The sequence below is a fragment of the Symphodus melops genome, assembly GCF_947650265.1.
Source record: "Symphodus melops genome assembly, chromosome: 16".
Classification (NCBI taxonomy): domain Eukaryota; kingdom Metazoa; phylum Chordata; class Actinopteri; order Labriformes; family Labridae; genus Symphodus; species Symphodus melops.
The window spans coordinates 8,073,280-8,089,945 of NC_136706.1; the positions used below are offsets into that span (position 1 = coordinate 8,073,280).

The window sequence follows — 16,666 nt, forward strand, 5'->3', positions numbered from 1 at the left end:
ATCATGAAATATGCAAGAGAAATTGGTGTATAATCTAGTATAATTTTCACACCTTAGGTCCAGCTTTCCCCGTTGGTCCTCTTGGTCCTCTCTCTCCTCTTGGGCCCTTAAATTAAAGTAAGACAAAAAGATTAGAATTCTAGCAAATGTCCTGAGAGATTTTTGTGGCCTAAAATGTGTCTCAATCCACAGTTAAATCTGTGGGAGTTTCCCCTAAGCATGCTCGGTGTTGATGCTCTATTTCAACTCAGGTGCCAAGCTGGCCATCTGTACATGAGCACGAGTCTGCTGAGTAAGACTTACCGTTGGTCCTCTCTGTCCGCGTGGGCCAGGCTTTCCCGCTGTTCCCTGTGGACACGAAGGACACACACAACGATCAAAGAGGTGGCATCATTAAGAGGCTGCATCCTCCACAAGGATGAATCTAATGCCAGTAGACAGCGACATTTGCAAACATGTTTCCACAGAGCTGTGCCATTGAGGAGCTGAGGGATCGGCGTTCACAATTAATTAGGAATAACCTGTATTGAAACTACAGTCAGTAAATAGCATAACTAATTTTTACCTCAGGATTTGACTTTTTAATAAATAAAAATACATCATTTAATGTTTTTAAAGAACTCAATGAATTCAGTGGTTGCATACGAATGTAATGAAGAAAACAATTATAGCTTTTGTTAGGCCATTAAGTTGCTTCAAAACTATGTCAATGGTAATTCTTCCCCGTTCTGCCCGGGCACTTGGTTCGCATAAACTTCACAAATGCTTTGCGAAGATGAAAAGCTTTATTTGTCCTGCTCCATTCGTCGTGGAAAACCATTACTCTTGCAGGCAACCTAATGGCCCATTCCTTAAACAAAGAAAATGAAACATCGCCCAAGTACCACAAAGTGATAAACAACGCTCCTGGCTTCAAAATGACTTGTGTTAGTAGTAACAAAGACGGAATGCAATCGTCATTCTGTCCTCGGTGAGAATCTTTCGTCTTGGAGCCATGCGACCGACTTCCACCAGGTTGATAAATCCGGAGCCCATCTCCCGCTTACTGCTATTGATTCAACTCCTGTCAGAATGAGCGGAATAACAAGAAGTCTTTCTGACTTACCCGAGTTCCTTTCTCTCCGTTGGCGCCAGGGAAACCTTGGAAACCTTGAGATCCCTGTGTGCGACAAACAAGGCAATTAATCATTCAAGTGACAAACTTTAAATATTATATACCTTGTTTATTCCCAGAGATACCGCCGAGCATATTAAATGCAGCAGGGGAATTGAGTGCACCATAAATAAAAGCAGCGTTTTATTGTTGTCATATCAGGAGCTGAGGCCTGACACCAAACTGCATATTCAAATCCCCTTTTGCTCTTTGATCAGGGAGCTTCAAGCATGTCCAGCTGTCAGACTGTGGCTTTGTATCAGAGAGGCTAAAGGGTGAGCCATCAATAAAGAGTTCAGCCTTTACATGCAGATATCTTCATTTCTCATTCTCTTTGAATAACACGCATATCTGTCATGAAACTCTGGCCAGAACTAATCATCACATTGTTTACTTACAAAATAGCAAAACTGCAGGCTAATAGGTGTACATTTATATACTGGTATATCTATGAGTGTGTGTGTGTGTGTGTGTGTGTGTGTGTGTGTGTGTGTGTGTGTGTGTGTGTGTGTGTGTGTGTGTGTGTGTAATTACCTTTGGTCCTTGTCTTCCTGGGTATCCTGGTAATCCAGGGACACCAAGTTTGCCCTGTAAATGGCAAAGCCACATTTGATTGATTGATTGAATATTTATTCCGGTTATTCATATTCCACTTCAAAAGTTGTAGGAAGGATTAGGGTGTCTGAAGCTCCTCATGTACGGAGGCTATGCTCCTCCAAGCAGGAGGCCCGGGTTCCAATCCGACTTTATCAACTGTTCTATCTCTTTAAAAAAAGAGATGAAAAGCCCAAAAATAAACCTTTAAAAAGTTTTAGGAAAGATTAATGACAAACGCTAAGACACAATGGTCGAACAGTCAGATAATAAATTGTTGTGGGTGTTGCCCCCCCTATATGTATTATTAATTTCTTTCCCCATGTATAGAATGAAATCAGAGAAATAAGATGTCCTGACTTTGGGGACTCAAAATCATCACAACATGAAAGTTCCCCTGCAGAGCTTTAATGTGAAACAAGCTCGCGTCATTGAGCTTACATGTAACTGCATTTTTACTGCAGTGGCATACAGACAAAAAACATGATGCTTTTCAAACTGTTTAACTCCATTAAAGTCCTGGCATGCAGTAGCTGAACACAGTGTTTGAATGTTTAATAGGTTGACTACTGTGCAGACTCTAATCCAAAATGACAACGACTCAGCTGTTGCACTATGAACACAGTCCACATGCACTGTATTAACTGTGGAACATAGTCCCCATTTTTTACCTCCAACTCTTGCTAATGACTTGCTAATCCCATTGTGCATGTTCTCAGTGTTACTCAACATCTGATGAATCAATTTTTCAGGGTTTAGTGAAAGCCCATTAAGAGGCTGCATCGACATAGAAAGGATGTTTTTCTTTCCCACAGAAATTGCAACAGCCCTGCTTGAGCTTGATCTCACAATAGAGAATGTGAAGACTGGAGTCCATTTAATGCTTGTAGCAGGTTCAAGGGCAGCAGCGATGAAAAATCAGATGCTGTGCATAAGAGAGCTATCAGAAAAAAAAAAAAAAACATGTTCCTTCTTGAAGCCTTGCGGAGCCATAATCCTCGATCCATCATGCCTAACAACATTTTTTTCTTCTTTTGAAGTCTTTTCTATGAATCAGTGTACAAATGAGAGTGATATTAGTGTTTACGTTGTGGAAGCTAAACTTTAAAAAAAAAAACCTTACCTTTTCACCACTTGGGCCAAGAGGACCAGCATCTCCTGGAAGACCTGAGCGGCCCTTTGGTCCCTCTGGGCCATCTTCTCCTCTGGGTCCAGCTGATCCAAGCTCTCCCTAGGAAGCACACACAACATATTTGACACATCATGACACATTCACTGAGAGCATTAGGAATGAAGACATTCAGAAAACATTGCGCTCGTCTCCTACATGGGCGTGAATGATCTTTGATAACAGCTTTAATGTTCATGACAACATTTACACCAGTGAGAACTCTTCTGCATTTTGCTGTATTGTTGAGCACTATACTGCCATGGCATGTCAATCAGCTGAAAGTATGAAACATGCCTAAAAGTGGAACCACATAACAGAAATATTGCTCCATAACACTACGATCGGTTAAAAACATTAAACTCTACTTTAACTCCCATTGAGTTTTTTTGTGTGTGTGTGTGTGTGTGTGTGTGTGTGTGTGTGTGTGTGTGTGTGTGTGTGTGTGTGTGTGTGTGTGTGTGTGTGTGTGTGTGTGTGTGTGTGTGTGTGTGTGTGTGTGTGTGTGTGTGTGTATCTCATATTGGTTTGAAAAGGGCAAAAGCAAAATACCAAGAACTCCCATGCACCAATCAGGATAAAGAAATGTTTCAAACAGAATCTGGTTACAGCTCTGTGATCAGCTGCTTTGTTCTGAGTCAATATAGAGTTTAATTATCTTCCTCTCGACCGATAATCTCCAGGGATGTGTTTTTTCTTTACCTTTACCTCTACCTTTATTTCTTTGTGTTTGTTAAACATTAGAGCAACATGGCTATGATTTGAGTTTTCACTGAGAGGTAGTACAAGGCGTCGTAAAAACATGCCGTATTCCCTTTCAAAAAACTTCATACCCCTCTACATTGTTTTTGCGTCACGCAGCCACAGTATTTTCATGTTGAGGTAATAAGTCGGTCCAATCTGGGTAACACAGGCTGCCCTTTTAAAACTGCTGTGAGGGGGAAGTTGCTTTAAGAATCGAGGAAGGCTCTTTTCCCCTCACTGCCTGCCCCCTCAGAGCTGTTAGCAATCCTATTATTGCTTTTTCTGGGTTCGTGCGCTCGCCTTCTAGCAGGACGCACACTAAATGACAGAGTACAAACTCGCCCTGACAACCAGTCGTCGCTGCAGGGACCCGATGGTGTGTGAAAGGTATCTACTTAAAGCCTTGCGCAGAGACTTGCACAAGCGCACGCCCACACTCAAGTACACATAAAACGGCATCAAGCTAACTGTACTTGACTCACACACACTTGCAAGCTCATCAAAGAGAGCTCTCTGACTTGAGCGAGCACACACACACATTTCAGAGGGATGCTTGAACAAAAAAAAATAAAAAATAAAATGAGTGATTTAGATTCTGGTCCATGTGTGTCTCCTCCAGAGCAGAGGGCCTCCTCAAATCCTTGCTTTCATCTGAATCTGCTACATCTCCAGAGAGAAACAAGCTGAAGCCCCGTGTCTCTCTCTCGGGGTTGAAGGGGTTTAAAGTGCCATTGATTTCTCCTTCCTTTCGGTGCCAGGCTCGAGACAACCAGGTCAGGGATTGGCGGGGTTTTGATGCTTGAAGTATGGGCTGCAGGAGAGTTATGTTTCTCACTGTAGAAGACTTGTTTTCCCACTGTTTGACATTGTAAATCCCTAACGCAGGTTTTCCGGGTTACACCTGTCAAACTTGTGATTTCCACCTAAAGTTTTTGAGATTAAGGCGGACGGGAGTGAAAGTGGAAGGTGGGGGGGGGGGGGGGGGGGGATGCTCAAGTAAACACATACGCACACGCAAAAACACACATACACACAAACAGCTGGCAAAAGGAACGACACCTTCTGCTTGCTCATTACCCACAATTCCACAGCAGTCTCAAGGGCTTACGCCACCAGAGGCTGACATGTCAAAGAGTTATTGGTACCTTCACTAAGTTTCCTCAGGGTCAAACAGAGCCCCCCCCCAAAAAAAATGCATTTCGATTTTCAATGCATAATTTCCACCCGTCAATCATATCAAGAGATGTTTTGGCGCACCTAAAATGTGACTGACTTTTTATTTGCTTTTAAGACTATTCATTTTATTGTTATGAGTACGCAGCTGTGTTAGGATTCTCGATTAATCTTTAATCAATCTTTGTTTGCCCCTTTGTTTGTCTCTTGTCTTTATTTCTCCTTTGATATTTACGGCTCTCGTAAAGTCATTTGTTGTCTGTCTGATGCTGTTTTTTTCAAACATTTTTATGTACAAGCTGTCGCAAACCAGTTGCCACTTGTTTGATTATTTAAGCAGCTTGATGGTTTAGTAGTTTCTTGTTGTTGTGCCGGTTTAAACAAAAATCTCTTACCCTGTCCCCCTTGATGCCCATATCTCCCTTGAAGCCTGGGAAACCATCTTCTCCCTAGAAAGAGGCGGACAGATGAGGATGTTAAATAAAAGGAGAACGAATAAGATAATACAGATGATAAAATCATTTCACACACTCAAAGACAAGCATACATTCACAAAGACACACACCCAAAATTGTACGGTCTTGGCAAGACCTGCTGTTGCCATAGAAACTCTTAATCGCCTTTTCTTACCCGCCTCAGTGCCAACAACATTCAGATCAGGTTTTACAGAATTTCATTGAGAATATCATTACCGTGAATCAAAGCATGCAGGGCCAGAAGCAATGTTTTGTATAATTCACGCCCTTTCACACTTTTATCACCTCCCATACCAACAGTCTGAAATCTGTTACCTTTTCACCCTTGTGTCCTTGGAGACCACGTACACCGTCGGCTCCCTGTGATGCAAGAACAGACAGACGTTACAGCCTGGCAGGGGAGGCATATTGGACAAACAGAAGGGGGTGATTGTAGAACATAAATTACAACATGAGCCAGGAGGGTATTGACAACAAATCTGAGCATTCAGGTTATTTTAAAAGAACGCTTCAAAGTCAGAAAGTAGCCAATTATCAGTGTTTTTCGAGTTGCATGGAGGGTCCACTAATGGATGCATTTGGATGTGGTTCGGTTGTAATTTTTAATGTAATTAATTCCCAAGGTATTTCAAATCTACGCAATTAATTCTGTGGCCATGAATACACTTGAGACTCGAAGCCAAGCCACTTGTTTGATCCCCTCTATCAGGGGCGCTTTAATGAGAGGATCAATCACTGCCCCCTTGACAACATTTCTTTAATCTTGGTTTTATCAGTTGCCAATAACAGAAAACATGTGAAGGACCGTGGCTGCTGTCAGCCCCTGGAGCTAACCTTAGTGCCACCTTAAAGAAAGTTAAGTAGTATGAGAACTATACAGCTGATTTTCCTATTATTTTTCCCCATTGAGGTTGTTTTTATGTCTCCGTTTTCATCAGAGGACATGGAACCACCCCAGACAAATCCTCCTTTTAGAAAGGGCAATAGAGCAGGAAATTAGGGTTTTTAATTAGTTAAAAAATATATATATAAACGAATTCAAAGAAGCTCTTGGTTGTTGGACAAACCTTGGAAACAACAAAAGAATTGTTTTCCCTAAGGCATTTTTATACGTTTATTTCCAACATTTAGCCAATTAAATTTGCAGGGTACCACTACTAGATTGTGTTATCAAAACTGTATTTCTCCGGGGTTAATAATCATCTTACCTTCACGCCTCGGGGTCCAGGATAACCAATGGGTCCTTGAGGGCCAGCAGGTCCCTGCGGAGATAGACGCTTATGAGATTTTGTTGCACAAGAACACGTTATTGACAAAAATCCAAATGTGACTGAACTAGGAAAAATGGAGGGGAGACATGAAGAAAAGCATCATTTCAGAATAAAAAAGTAAACTCCAAAATCAGAAAAAGAAATGAAACTCACCATGTGTCCTTTCTCTCCAGGAGGTCCCTCCTTTCCAGGGTGACCCTGTAAAATATTAAGAGAAATATTATTGCATCTCATTTCATTGTAATTACCACCATAAATACTATAAAAGCCCCTTTAACTAAGAGATTAAGTTTTAATGCCATTGGAGTGTGTATCAAGATGGAAAATTGGAATGAGAATTCAATCTCATTTGGGATTTTTATCCTTAATGCACAGTATAAATGAGGCACTACCGGCTATTACTGGGACTTGAAAGCCATGACTGCCCTTTTGGGACCTCACAATTCATTACACACATTCTAAACATGCATGTTGTCTAACACACTATGCAGAAGATACAAGAAGAGACACACATCTAATACGGACTTCCAGGAAAAGGGATGGAGAAAAAAGACTGGAAGGAAATTGATTGCATTCTCAGGAGACAAAGTAGCTTCACAAAAGCCTCTGATGGGTTTTTTTTTTGTTTTTTTGTGGCGTGAGAGAGAAGATGGAGTGGGAAATAGATACAAAAGAGGACAAAAACCAGGGCAGGGAAACAGCATTAAGACTGAGGGAAAGAATATTGCAGTTGATGGAAGATGCAACAAATGGATGAATAAAAAAGCTGTAGATGGCATAGTGCTATTTCTATTCCTTAAAGATTCTGAGGGCCATTAAAGGACCAGGGGACATCTTGCATGGTGTGTGCTCTGCCAGTTATTCATATTTCACAGCCTCTCTTGTCTCTGGCTCTCTGAGGTGCCACCTGGTTTCTTCCAAGGCACATCTGCCATTAGTGCAGGTGTTTTATGTGCTGTCTGTACAGAGATGGAAAATAAGAGAGCCTGCACGTGTATGTCTGTGTGAGTGGGTGGGTTGCACAGCTGTGTGATGTGTTTAATGGTAAGTATAACACACATGTCTCTCCCAAATAATTATTCGAGTGTGTTTTCAATGTGCTATGGGATGTTTCTCATCAGCAAATGAAAAAGAGAATGTGAGAAAGAGAAGTCAGTTAGCAAGGTAAGATGCTAGCTTGATTTTTCAAAAACTCACCGGTGGTCCATCAGCTCCTGGCATTCCTGGCAAGCCTGGTTTTCCAGTGGGACCCTTAATTAAAAACAAAAGAAGATGTTGAAGCAAAATAGACAATATAGAATAAAAGCGTTAGGTTTTAGGAGTCATAAAAGTCCATAAATAAAGTCGATGTAGTATACACCATATTTAAAATGTTGCTTCATGATACTATAATGTGCTAAAATAAGCAAATGCTAATATGCCAAACATTTCAAATTAGCACCGTAGCATGCTAAAGTTGAAAAATTAGTAATAAAGAAACTGACAAGAAAACTTTTTTTTTCACAATAAAAAAAAGATTTAAGACATTAAATCAATTTGACGAGGCCTAGGTAGTTAATTTTTTTTTACAATTTTCAAGAACCAAAGCATTTGGTTTACACGATGATAGTAAGGGGATTACCAAAGTCAGAGGGATCAATCATTTAGTCATTCCTACCATGGCTGCTAGCCTTGCAGACAACAAATATTGCAAAGTAGTTGTAAATGGAATTTTTGGTGTAAATTCTGGCTCAGTTTCCAAGAACATTAAAACTAAACTGTCTTTATGAACCATTTCGCTATTGGCTTTGTGCAAAAGATTTACTGATATAGCAGCGTCTAGATGATGAGGACGATTCATATCTATTCAATGATTAAAACCATTCTGTATATGTGAGTTTTAAAGTCCATGATTAACTTATGCTGCTGAATACTTATTTGAACATGTTCAAATATTCATTTTTTTACTTCAATCTCTTGTGATTTATCCAACATCACAGCTTTCAAGATTTTTATTTTCAATCACAAGGAAAACCTATTGTCCTTTCATTCCAACTGTTCAATTATGAACTGAACCCCCTCCATAGAGTCTTTCAAATGTGATTAAGCTAGAATTGGATTCAAATGTATCAGGTTTTAAATCTATCTGTACTGTCTACTATGCAGTATTTAGGCTGTGTATTGGAGACAGGAACAGGTTTGCATAATGGTGTGATAAGCACTTGGAAATGAAAAAAAGATTGCAACTCAGCTTCAGCTCATGCAAATGAATGAGACATGAATGAGTATGTTTATTAACATTTTATCAAGCTGGCAGATTTGTGTTTTTCCATGGGGTTGCAGAAACTGCCTTTTTCAGAATATATCATTGTTAATCAGTGATCATGTAATATCTCACCTTCTCTCCTGGACCTCCAATGGCTCCTTGGGGCCCTGGGAGTCCCTGTGGAGAGAATTGAAAAGTCTCAGAACATTTTATTTGATGGATGGAGGACACATTTAATGTTGGACAACCTGTTCTTTACCTACCTGAGCACCTGGGTTGCCTTGCTGTCCTGGAGGTCCTGGCTCACCTTGAGGTCCCTAAAAAAAAAATCAGCTAATTTAGAAAATGTCATTATAAAAGGTAGAGATTGATGACTTTATTTACTAAGGAAAGAGTGATTTGTTGCACCATATGGTCCATTAAGAGTGAAATGTTGCTCCTAACAGGTATAAATTAGAAGCCATCTAGTTGCGCGTCATTGCAATATTACCTTTTACACCTAAACAAGCCATAATTTTTACACAAACAGAACAATAAGTAGATACAGGACAAACACATTTTGTCACACCTATACTTCTAATGAAAGAAACTGCTGAAGCACAAACACAAAACACCTTCCCTCTCAGATAACAGGCAATCAATTATGTTGCCCCGGTTCTGGAGTGTGGGAAAGCGGTTCATCTTCAATCTCTACCTAGTTGGAACAATCCCAACAGATCAGACAAGCTGCTGCAGATGGGTATTCTCTCATTATGAACAGGCGCTGCAAGAAATTGACTCAGACTGATACAACAGGCCATAGTAGGGCTGCTGGAATGGATTTAATCAGTGTATTCCTTTTTACCTGCTAAGTATCTTGTGTATGTTACTGAGAATAATCATAAGGCCATGTCCTTAATTTCCAGATAAAACAATTAAAGGAGATGACTCTTTTTATTACCTTTTGAGGCTCTGAGGCAGCAGTTTAGTTTTATTTGTTAAGAGCCGCAATAAATATTTCTAGTCATTTCAGTCATTTGCAAGCAGAATTATCAAATGTTAGCAGCTTCTTAAAGTTCACATATTAGCCTCCTTTTCAACACATTTAGGTAATGTTCAAAACATGACTTTAAAGTGTCTTGTTAAAAATCCACTCTCTGATCCTTTATGCCTATAAACGCTGATAATAGCTCTGCTCAGAGCAGGCTGTTTCTGTATCTGGAGCTTTAAATGCAAGTGAGGTGTGTTTGACACAGCTTCTGTTTTCTCGCTCCATGCCCTCAGAGGCAGACTCAGAGGGCAAATCAGACCTAGCTGTGAGAGTGTCATCCACCTGAGTTACTGCACTTTGTGATGTCATGAAGGGAAAATCTCCTAACAGCCCGTCTGAGCACACAAGTGTTTTTCTTTGTCATATATGACCAATTCTGGACTGTTGATGGGGCAACAGAGACAAAAGACTAAATAATTAATCAACTAATCCTGGAATGACAATTGTTGACAAAATAATTATCAGAGCCTGATGTTTCCAGCGCAAAAAGAAAAAAAGACTGATACAATTGATTGGCACTTTAATTGACTCAGATGAACTTACTATGTTTCCTTTGGGTCCAGGGTGGCCGTCCATTCCTGTGACACCCTATAACAGATAAGTCGAAATAAGGACATAACAAGCATATCAAGCATAGCAAGTCCGAAACACACTGTTACACACTGAAAAAGTGTTGTTGTTTTTTTAATGTTGTTTTTGGAGCTTTTGCATCTGCACTACAATGGATTTTAGAGTTTGATTTATTGGATTGGGGATCTCTACACGGATATCAGAGTATGATTGATGCGCTCTGCCCGTGTTAAATTAAATCATAAGAAACAATATAAACATTAGGTTTTAAGCTTTGCTCTGCTGCAGACATTAGTCTGAGACGCCGGATTTAAACTCAATAACATATTCTGCTTTTTGTGTCTGAAATATATTGAGTTTTGTGTTTCCCTGTGGGTGCTGTGTGCTCTGGCTTTTTTGTCTTGTTGTTTGCGAGATGGTAGGAAAAAGAGGATTCTGCAATGTAAACAATAAATCTGATGAAAAAGTGTTTATGAAAAGTCGTGTGGAGGGAGTGTGAGGTGGGGTGGGGGGACTCACAGGGGGTCCGGGAGGTCCCTGAGGTCCTTTCGGTCCCAGCAAACCACGGGGCCCCTGAAGGGAGAAAGAAAGAGAAAGGAAATGAGATTGAGAAAGATATCACACCTGTGAAAAGACTGATGAATTATTAAACATGTTCAGTTAAGTCGAGCTTCAAAATGATTCTCCTGGAAACAATCTGACTTCCTAAATGTCCTTGAGGATATTCTGCAGAGTCAGATTGTGACGAAAAAAGCTAAAATACCTTCCTCTTCTTCTTTTTTTTTAAAAATTTACTACACGTTAATTCCCCACAGCTACGCCTATCAAACACTGCTTTGAATTTCTGTGCTTTGCCTTGCAGCTACAGTTACCCTGAAAAGACGTATTGTCCTGGCAGTGTGAATTCAAACCAATTTAGCACACCCTGGTGGACAAAAAAGTCCAAACAGCCAATATTGAGGGCGCCTCGCCTGCTCTGTGGGGAATATCCTCCATGGGAGAGTGGGAGGCTATTATAACAAGCTTGATGTGAGCTTCCTACAATCCCCACCTCCAAAGACTCTCTTGTACTGATGTAGCACTAGCAAAGCATAACAATCATGCACCTCTCTGCAGGAAAACAATGAAGAAATCTCCATTTATATGAATACGAACACATGATGCATGATCTCATCCGACTGCATGATTGTTCGCCATCACAATGACGCGCTCTATCATACAATCTCTCATTGCAAGGCCGAACAGTAACTCATGTGATCACTCACTGGTTCACCAGGAAGTCCCCTGGGTCCGATCTCTCCGTCATCTCCCTGGGAAAGAGAGAGAAACGGGTCAGGACGTGGAACAGGCCGTGAATGATAATGGGGGAGAACAAAAGTGAGGATGTGTGTGTGTGTGTGAGGATTGAGAGATAATGGGAAGGAGCAAAGGAGAGGAAAAGGCAAAGAGGGGATCAGGTTGCGTCAGCTGTGGGTAATGAGGGTGAGGAGGGAGATGAGAAGAAGATAAAGATGCCAGGGATGAGAAATATTAGGGAGAAGATTAAAGTCAGAGGGGGAGACGGGGTGAGAAAGTGGATGTGGAAATTTGGGTCTAAACAAAAGCCGGTTTAGAATGAATCCAGAGTACAGTACATTCTGTCTTCTTGCAGCATGCTTACAGCGCATTATGTTCAATGGATAAGATGCAATAACACACAAGCCAAATACTCTTTTTTTGATTTGATCAGTTTTCTAATGCTGAGAAGAAGAAAGTAAAAATGGAGTGGGCGAGGTGTGAAAGTGTAACTTTTCTCTTATACCCTCTCTCCATCCTCTCCAGGAGCACCAGGAGGTCCAGTTGGTCCAGATTCACCCTGTAACAGCACACGTGCAGATTAAACATTTACACACACACGGACTCAAATACACACACTTTAATGTCACTGGAAAAAACAAAACCATACTCTGTGTCCTTTTTCACCAGGAAGTCCAGCCAAACCATCAAAACCTCGGTCTCCCTGAGGAGTAGAGAAAAAAAACAAAAAAACAAGTCACATACCTCCATCTACAAGCTTCAGAAACACACTTTGAAACGGGATGATGATGAAATATGGTGCATTGAAGTGCATCATGAAAATGAACCTTAGGTCCGGACTGTCCTGGCATGCCCCTGGCACCATCAGATCCAGAACGACCCTATAAAAAACAAGAACAACGGTTATGTAACAAGTCTGCACACACAACAGTATTAGTCCAAATAAAACTGTGTAGACAAGTACAAACCTGTTCTTTTGCAGAATTTATAAACGTATAAAAGCTTTTCTGTGCGACGATCAAAAGACAAAATACATCTCTTTTTTGCTGCTCCCAGCTTGTTTTTCTGTTGCACTTACCCTTCTGCCAGGCTTTCCAGTGGGTCCCAAAGGTCCCAAAGGTCCACGTGGTCCCTTAACAATAGAAAAAAAAAATGTTGACTTGGGTTTACATTTGAAAGTTATTCAATTTCCTTTTTATCTCCATTTTGACTGTGAAGTAAACAAGCAAAGTTTACTTCCTTGTCTGAACAAAAACAAAACGTTATCCACGCAGCTGAAGTACTGCAGTTGTTCCTGCTACTCAGTGATCAAATAAAAGCTATTTTTGCATTTTTTTTATATTCCGTACCTGAGGACCAGCTTCTCCAGACTCTCCCTTCAGCCCTGACACACCGGGAGGACCCTGGGAAGAAAATAAATTGAAGATTTGATTTGCCACTAAAAAAAAAAATCAAGTTCTCGCCTCACTTACAAATTGTTCTTCAACAACAGCAGATCGCATTGGTGACTTTAAATTTTGATTCGATTTTTCAGTCTGTGTTTGGTGCCGTGAGGTGTATTTGTAAAACATACCAGAGGGCCGGATCTGCCTGTCAGTCCCATCGGACCTGTGGGGCCACGCATAGCCAGCTGGAAATAAGAGAGGAGCAAAAATCAGGAATACATATTGAAATACTGTAGATTGCACTCATGTGAGCTCAAACATGACATGGTGGAATCTATTTGTATACATGCAGTGATTGTATTTGTGTGTTCGTGTGAGCAACACAATTAAAACAATGATGATAATAAGGACAGGATGTATGTAAAGTGCTCGAGAAACAAAGACACAAGTTCAATGAAGAGGTCAGAAACGTGTACAATTATATTATTGCAATCATTTAGCAGCGAATAAACGTAAAAAGTGTTCACGAGAGGATAGCAAAAACTACAAAGACAAAAATAACAAAAAGTTCAAATATAGACACAAAAGGAAGAAAAGGAAAAAATACAAAAGCATCATGCATTCAGACAGAAGACAAAAAAAAATGTGTGATGAAAGGAGTCAAAAGAAAAAGCACAAACAAATAAATACAACTTCAAAGCAAACAAGGGGGAAAAAAACTACAAAATAAAGGCGACAAATTTATTTTTGAAAAAGAGTAAAACCATAAGAAAAAGTGTAGCTGAAAAGAAATGGTCCAAAGGCATTGCTTCTCTGCATTAAGTATCATAAGGCCTGCTGCAGTGTCATGTGTTTCTGTCAGAACTGTTACCCTGGCCTGTTGCATGATGGCTTGCATCTGGGCCTCCTGTGCTGACACAGCAGGTCCCTTTTGTCCAGAGTCACCTCCAGAGCTGAACCTGAACTGTGGAGAGAATCAGATATTGAGGAGAAGTGTTCAGAGAAAGCCACACAGCACAATTTAAGATAACACAAAAAAAAAGGCTGAAAGAAATGGGGAATGAGTTCTAAATATGTTTTATTTTGTAAATTGTGTGTTGTTGCTCTTCGTGTCTTTGTCTGTAACTCTGCTTTTTGTTTGCTAACTGACTTAACTGGTCTCAGTTGGATTGGAAAAGATGTTCTTAATCTCAATGGGACAAACCAGATTCAATAAAGGATATTCCCTACAGTATCTTAAATATTATTTTGATACAGTATCCTTGTCTCAAAACTATGCAACAGATGTTAAACAAAGCACCATCTCCTAACAGCCAAACCAGGCCCATCAGAGGCAGCCTTTCAAATTCGACTGTCATCTGGTGGTGAAACGCTGGTATTGCATCTTATTTGAATTTCCGAGCTTGTGTTTTAGCCAAGCATCATGGTTTGGGTTTCACAGCACACAGAGCCCTCAGGAGACTGACTGTCGGCGGGTTTGCAGATGCGCAGCAACACCGCAGTGAAATACAGCGCCGGATTTCATCACAGAAACGTTGTTACCAAGAAGCACAAATACAAACATTTGATTGGGAACATCAGGGCTGAGTCAGATCAAACTGCAGCACCAACTTTTCTGCAAATCCCTCCGTTTCTTTCCTCTGTCTAGGTTTGATTAAATACTGGCCCTTCCTTTTCACTATCTTACCCTAAATCAAATATATGCAGCTATTTCTTTTTTTCTGCGTGCCAATCTGTGAGCCATCGGGTCTGTCTTTGATTCTTTTCCTTCATCTTCGCTGCACTTTTTGTCATTTCTGCTTTACTGACGTTCCTGTGCATCGCCAAACCTGAAGACAATGTTCTGCCGCATTAAATTGTTGACTGGCAAAACCAGAAGAAGAGATTAAACGCTCTGATTGGAACTGCATTGTCATCAAAAAATATAATGAAGATGCATCACTGGTGGATGATTGTAAGTGGCTTGTAAGCGTTTAACATAACACGGAGACCAAAGATTTGTCATTTTAATTCTCCGTGTTTTTTTCCACGATTTCAACACTGAGCCAACGAGTCTGCTGGTGAAAGACGGGGTGAAACAACAATGCATGTTTCTCATTAGCCTCGGAGCTCAAGGATCAAGTTTCAAGTGGTGCTTTCTGCCAGTGGATAAAGCAGAAAGACTTGAGTTCCTGTCCAGACGGAGCCTGACACATGGTTCAGCCAGACAGCTCCGTGGACCCCCGAAACCACAGCCTCACATCTGTTCAACCAATCAGCTCCAACAGCAGCGGCAGTTTGTTACAATGAAAATAAAGTATAAAAAAAGGAGACAGAGGAGGATGTTGTTAGGGTGGCTGTGGAAGTGTCAAAGGCAAATTATTAAATGCAGCTGAAGCTACAGAGAGAAGCAAATGGGTTGCTTTGCTTCCTGTCTGAAGTGAGATGACTTCCTGGATGGCCGGACCATAGCATAGCTTACATTTTTTTAAACTTGAGAATGTGGAAGATGATGTAGAAGGAAACTCCCCTTAAACAGTCTACAGTCGAGGCGAAGAGTCAAAACAGCTGAGATTGAGCTCTTAACATAACAAATAAGGTGGCGAGTTCAATTATCAAACACACCACAAGGGGATGCCAAAGCTCAGAGTTACAGGATGCAATTTTAATAAGGGCCAAGTCGATAATACCGCCATGCTGTGGTACGCTCATGTCAGAGATCTTGATAAAACAAAGATGGATACTTGATTGTAAACGAGGACAAAAATCCACACGGAAAAAATGTGGGCTTAAAATGTGAAATCAAAACCTCCTGATGTCCTATTTAGTTATTTTCAGCTTTTATTTTACTTTATTCATCCGTCATTTGATTTTTTTCTGATCACCCTTTTGAGTTTTGAATGCAGTGGGCGAATGACATGCGGTCAGGTGGGGAGGGACGGAGTCGAACCCGAGGGCAGCTCATTGGGCATTCAACCTAACCACTAGGCCATTAACCGGCCCCTCACATTTCATTGTTTTCATCTTTGTGCTGACAGAATGATGTTAGTCAACCTTCAGGCTGTACAGTACTTTCACTAACTGAATTAAATGATAGGACACAGGAAATCTTTTTTTTTTACTATTTCATTTTCACTTACAGGCAACATCAGGACAGTTCCAGGGGGTCCTGGCAGACCATCAGCACCAGGAAGACCAGAACGACCCGGATTACCCTGAGACAGAAACACACACACACGTGAGTGCACGCACACTCACACTAAGAGTTTATTTATTTTTCCTTTTACAGCTTTGAAGATTATTTATGGAATAAACAATTTACACTCACCCTCTCTCCTGAATCTCCAGGACTGCCTGGTGGGCCAGAAGAACCCGGGGGTCCTGGGAGACCCTATTTAAAGCAAAAGCATCTCATTTCACACATATCATACATACAGAAATACATACATAATGCAGCACAGAGGAGCAGTCATGTTCGCTCTGCTAAAGTTCTCCCCTTTATCTCGCAAAGTGGTCACACATGGGAGAAAGGAATGCATGAGGCAATATGGGACAGCTTGTTGAGTTGTAAATCCTTTGTGT

General features: G+C 40.8%; 1 protein-coding gene across 4 annotated transcripts in view; it reads right to left on the reverse strand.

The window, feature by feature from the left end:
* The window catches only part of col5a1 (procollagen, type V, alpha 1), a 74,242-nt gene that overhangs the window by 17,647 nt on the left and 39,929 nt on the right, over window positions 1-16,666 (reverse strand). For all 4 annotated transcript variants that reach the window (XM_079364228.1, XM_079364227.1, XM_079364226.1 and 1 more), the window contains 24 exons: window positions 16,413-16,475; window positions 16,225-16,299; window positions 13,977-14,069; window positions 13,294-13,350; window positions 13,070-13,123; window positions 12,799-12,852; window positions 12,548-12,601; window positions 12,370-12,423; window positions 12,226-12,279; window positions 11,690-11,734; window positions 10,944-10,997; window positions 10,398-10,442; window positions 9,088-9,141; window positions 8,957-9,001; window positions 7,777-7,830; window positions 6,733-6,777; window positions 6,517-6,570; window positions 5,624-5,668; window positions 5,228-5,281; window positions 2,871-2,978; window positions 1,688-1,741; window positions 1,106-1,159; window positions 304-348; window positions 53-106 (listed from right to left, as the gene is read on the reverse strand). In XM_079364228.1, coding sequence (XP_079220354.1) covers window positions 53-106; window positions 304-348; window positions 1,106-1,159; window positions 1,688-1,741; window positions 2,871-2,978; window positions 5,228-5,281; window positions 5,624-5,668; window positions 6,517-6,570; window positions 6,733-6,777; window positions 7,777-7,830; window positions 8,957-9,001; window positions 9,088-9,141; window positions 10,398-10,442; window positions 10,944-10,997; window positions 11,690-11,734; window positions 12,226-12,279; window positions 12,370-12,423; window positions 12,548-12,601; window positions 12,799-12,852; window positions 13,070-13,123; window positions 13,294-13,350; window positions 13,977-14,069; window positions 16,225-16,299; window positions 16,413-16,475 — 1,368 coding nt within the window. The remainder of the gene's footprint in view (window positions 1-52; window positions 107-303; window positions 349-1,105; window positions 1,160-1,687; window positions 1,742-2,870; window positions 2,979-5,227; window positions 5,282-5,623; window positions 5,669-6,516; window positions 6,571-6,732; window positions 6,778-7,776; window positions 7,831-8,956; window positions 9,002-9,087; window positions 9,142-10,397; window positions 10,443-10,943; window positions 10,998-11,689; window positions 11,735-12,225; window positions 12,280-12,369; window positions 12,424-12,547; window positions 12,602-12,798; window positions 12,853-13,069; window positions 13,124-13,293; window positions 13,351-13,976; window positions 14,070-16,224; window positions 16,300-16,412; window positions 16,476-16,666) is intronic.